Source organism: Bufo bufo, chromosome 3 (assembly GCF_905171765.1).
Source record: "Bufo bufo chromosome 3, aBufBuf1.1, whole genome shotgun sequence".
NCBI classification, from domain to species: Eukaryota; Metazoa; Chordata; class Amphibia; order Anura; family Bufonidae; genus Bufo; species Bufo bufo.
The window spans coordinates 688,456,684-688,460,749 of NC_053391.1; the positions used below are offsets into that span (position 1 = coordinate 688,456,684).

Sequence of the window (4,066 nt, forward strand, 5' to 3'; positions counted from 1 at the left end):
CTACTCTAGGGGTGCATCAGGGAGGCTTCAAATGGGACATGTTGTCAAAAAAAACAGTCCAGCAAAAGCTGCCTTCCAAAAATCGTATGGCATTCCTTTCCTTCTGCGCCCTGCCGTGTGCCCGTACAGCAGTTTACAACCACATATGGGGTGTTTCTGTAAACTACAGAATCAGGGCCAGAAATAATGAGTTTTGTTTGGCTGTTAACCCTTGCTTTGTAACTGGAAAAAAAAAATATTAAAATGGAAAATCTGCCAAAAAAGTGAAATTTTGAAATTGTATCTCTATTTTCCATTAAATCTTGTGCAACACCTAAAGGGTTAACAAAGTTTGTAAAATCAGTTATGAATACCTTGAGGGGTGTAGTTTCTTAGATGGGGTCACTTTTATGGAGTTTCTACTCTAGGGGTGCATCAGGGGGGCTTCAAATGGGACATGGTGTCAAAAAAACCAGTCCAGCAAAATCTGCCTTCTAAAAACCATACGGTGCACCTTTCACTCTACGCCCTACTGTGTGCCCGTACAGTAGTTTAAGGCCACATATGGGGTGTTTCTGCAAACTACAGAATGGGGGCAATAAATATAGCATGTTTTTGGCTGTTAACCCTTGCTTTGTTACTGGAAAAAATTTATTAAAATGGAAAATTTGCCAAAAAATCTAAATTCTGAAATTTTAACACCATTTGCCATTAACTCTTGTGGAACACCTAAAGGGTTAACAAAGTTTGTAAAATCAGTTTTGAATACCTTGAGGGGTGTAGTTTAAAGAATGGGGTCATTTTTGGGTGGTTTCTATGATGTAAGCCTCGCAAAGTGACTTCAGACCTGAACTGGTCCCTAAAAATTGGGTTTTTGAAAATTTCTGAAAAATTTCAAGATTTGCTTCTAAACTTCTAAGCCTTGTAACATCCCCAAAAAATAAAATATCATCATATCATCATGATCCAAACATGAAGTAGACATATGGGGAATGTAAAGTAATAACTATTTTTGGAGGTATTACTATGTATTATAGAAGTTGAGAAATTGAAACTTGGAAATTTGCTATTTTTTACAAATTTTGGGTAAATTTGGTATTTTTTTATAAATAAAAATGATTTTCTTTTACTTCATTTTACCAGTGTCATGAAGTACACTATGTGACAAAAAAAACAATCTCAGAATGGCCTGGATAAGTCAAAGCGTTTTAAAGTTATCAGCACTTAAAGTGACACTGGTCAGATTTGCAAAAAATGGCCAAGTCCTTAAGGTGAAATAGGGGTTAAGAAAAATAAAAATGTATCAAAAAAGTATTAAAAAAAGCATACACATACAAATATTTTTTTACAATAAATAAGCTTTATTGCATACAGTATAAGTACCAAAACACATGTATTTGGTATTGTCACAACCATTGCAATATGCACAATAAATGCGTATGATAATTGGTGCATGCCATAAAAAACCTTATTAACTGACCCAGAAAATGGTACAACTCACCCTACAACTTTTTTTTTGTCCTCAAGGGGTTAAATTACTCCAATACATCTCTCTTGGGGTATGGATGCAATGACTAAAGCTTTTGTTATAAATGTTGGTGTTTACTTTTGTTATAAATGTTGGTGTTTACTTTAATTTATCAGTTCAACACGACCATGTATTACACGGTTATGCATTCATTTGATTGGCAGCCATGTAATACCACATTTCGCCTGTAGTGGCCGCTGCAGGAGAAATGTTTGGCTGCCTATTTAGCTGGAGGTTTTAGCTGCCAGCTTCTAATGTTCAGTAGAATACCACAAGGTCCTCATTTTGGGAAACTGTAATCAGTTAACAACCCCTTTAAAATATAATTTCACTCTAATATCTGCAGTCTGAAGTTGTATGGCACCTTAAAGGGTTGTCCAGAATAGGCCATCTAGGTTGTCCTTTAGGATAAGCCATTAATGTTTAATTGGCAGGGGTTCGACACCCTGCACCCCCACCAATCAGCTGTTTCAGAGTAGCTTGGGTATCTGAACTACACTGCTCCATGCATTGTGTAATGGACAGAGCTGTGTAGTTCCGGTGCTGACTTGGCGCCAGAGCTACTGCAGTACAGCTGATTGGAAAGGCTGTTGAACTCCTGGTGAGGATAGGCCATCAAGTCCTAGGCAACCCATTTAAGACCATGGAGGGACCACAAAAGGACCACGTTCAGGGTCAAATGTACATTTCACAGGGCCAAGTAGAATTGGTCATTGCCTAGTCAGGGTATGGACCTTTTTGATGAGCACAGTGTTGTCTTCATAGTACAGGGATAGTTAAAACAATTCCACAGCTCAAGGACCCTATCAAACAGCTCCTTGAGTCTAAGCTTTGTGAACTTTTATGACACGAGGGAAGGGTCCGGAGTGGACTGTTGGGAATATATGTAGTCATCTCCAAATTTCTTATATTTTGTGAACCTTGTGAGGCCCATTCCTTTATTGTTTTAAGAAATACATCTTCTTAATGCATTTTCTGAACACTTCATCTCTAATGCCATATATAAGAGGGCTGAGGAGCCGTGGCAAACACATAAAAAACAGGAAATTAAAGGAAACCAAAACTATGACATATTCTCCTTTGTATGACTCTGTGAACGTGGATGTCAATGACAGGAGACTTAATAGCAATTGAAAGGCATGGAGCATTAGGGTCCTACCGGCCTTCGAAGCAGAAGAACTCTTGAAATTAGTTTTTCGCGCTATGAGAATAACTCTGATGTAGGTAAACATTATGATAAGACTCACCAGAATTATACTAGTGATCAAGGTGAAGGACCTTATACTGGACTGCAAAGGTTTCAATATGATTGAATCATGGGTACATAGTAGATATTGGGAGAAAAAACTCTTCTCAGCTGTGACAATCAAGACAATAAAATCGGCAACATTAGGTAGTGTTCCAATAAACCACAAGACTGCAATGACTAAATAAGATCGTTGAGTGGTACAAAACACGACGTGCCTCAAAGGGAAACAAATGGCTATGTAACGCTCCAATGCCATGACGGCTAGGTTGTAGGGAGTCACCTTGAAGGTCGCAAGAGCAAGACTGACCATTATATAGCAGATGGGCATTGGAATGTATACAAGATACGTAAAGGCCACTGAGAGGACAAATGCCAGGATGAGATACAATGTATCATTGATGAGCATGTGGGCGAAGAGTATATATCGAGCATTCTCCTGGACATGTGGAGTAGTGAAGAAGACAATCAGTAGAACAATGATGAGGTAGATACAGCTGGAGATTAATAAGCTTGCTGTGACAAGAAATATGGATTTGAGAATCTCGTAGCCCTTCGTTTCCCAGAAGGTCAGCTGGGTGACATATGAATCAATGCTAGTTATATTCATCACTGCTGAGCCTGGATAGACAATGAGATTAACCACCTCCGGACCGCCTAACGCAGATTCGCGTTCCGGAGGTGGCAGCGCTGCGCACAGTCACGCATATACGCGTCATCTCGCGAGACGCGAGATTTCGCTCCTAGCCGGCCCGCGCATGCGCATCGCGGGCCGGCAAAAGTTAAAGAACAAGTTAGTCACCAGCCTGCCAGCAACGATCATTGGCTGGCAGGCTGGCGATTTTTAAAAAATCCAATCACAAGCCATATAACAGATCATATTAGTAAATATGATCTGTTATATGGCTTGTCTGCTCCTGTGCTGGTCCTTTTCGTCGGTTGGATCCAGCACAGGAGCAGACTTCACAGTGAGTAGCACCAACACTACACCTTAGCCCCAGATCACCCCCCTGCACCCCAATTAACCCTTTGATCACCCCTTTGATCGCCCCTGTCAATCACCAGTGAAAGGAAAAAAAGTGATCAGTGTAAACTGTCACTTTTTTTTTTTCACTAGTATTGGCTGTTAGGTTTTAGGGATAGTTTAGGCCCCTTGGTTAGGTAGTTAGCGTCAGTTAGCGCCCACCCCACCGCACCGCAGTCACTTTTATTCGCTGAATAGCGTATCGCTAATCAGCATTTGTACTTTTATAGTATCTGTAAGTGATCAAAACTGATCACGGTCAGATCTATAATAGTATTAGTGTCACTTT

At 40.1% G+C, this 4,066-nt stretch overlaps 1 protein-coding gene across 1 annotated transcript; it reads right to left on the reverse strand.

Moving 5' to 3' along the window:
• Positions 1-2,445: 2,445 nt before the first annotated feature.
• Positions 2,446-3,363, reverse strand: LOC120994058 (odorant receptor 131-2-like). The gene has a single exon (XM_040422517.1). It carries the CDS (start codon positions 3,361-3,363, stop codon positions 2,446-2,448), a length of 918 nt encoding a protein of 305 aa, XP_040278451.1.
• Positions 3,364-4,066: the final 703 nt, after the last annotated feature.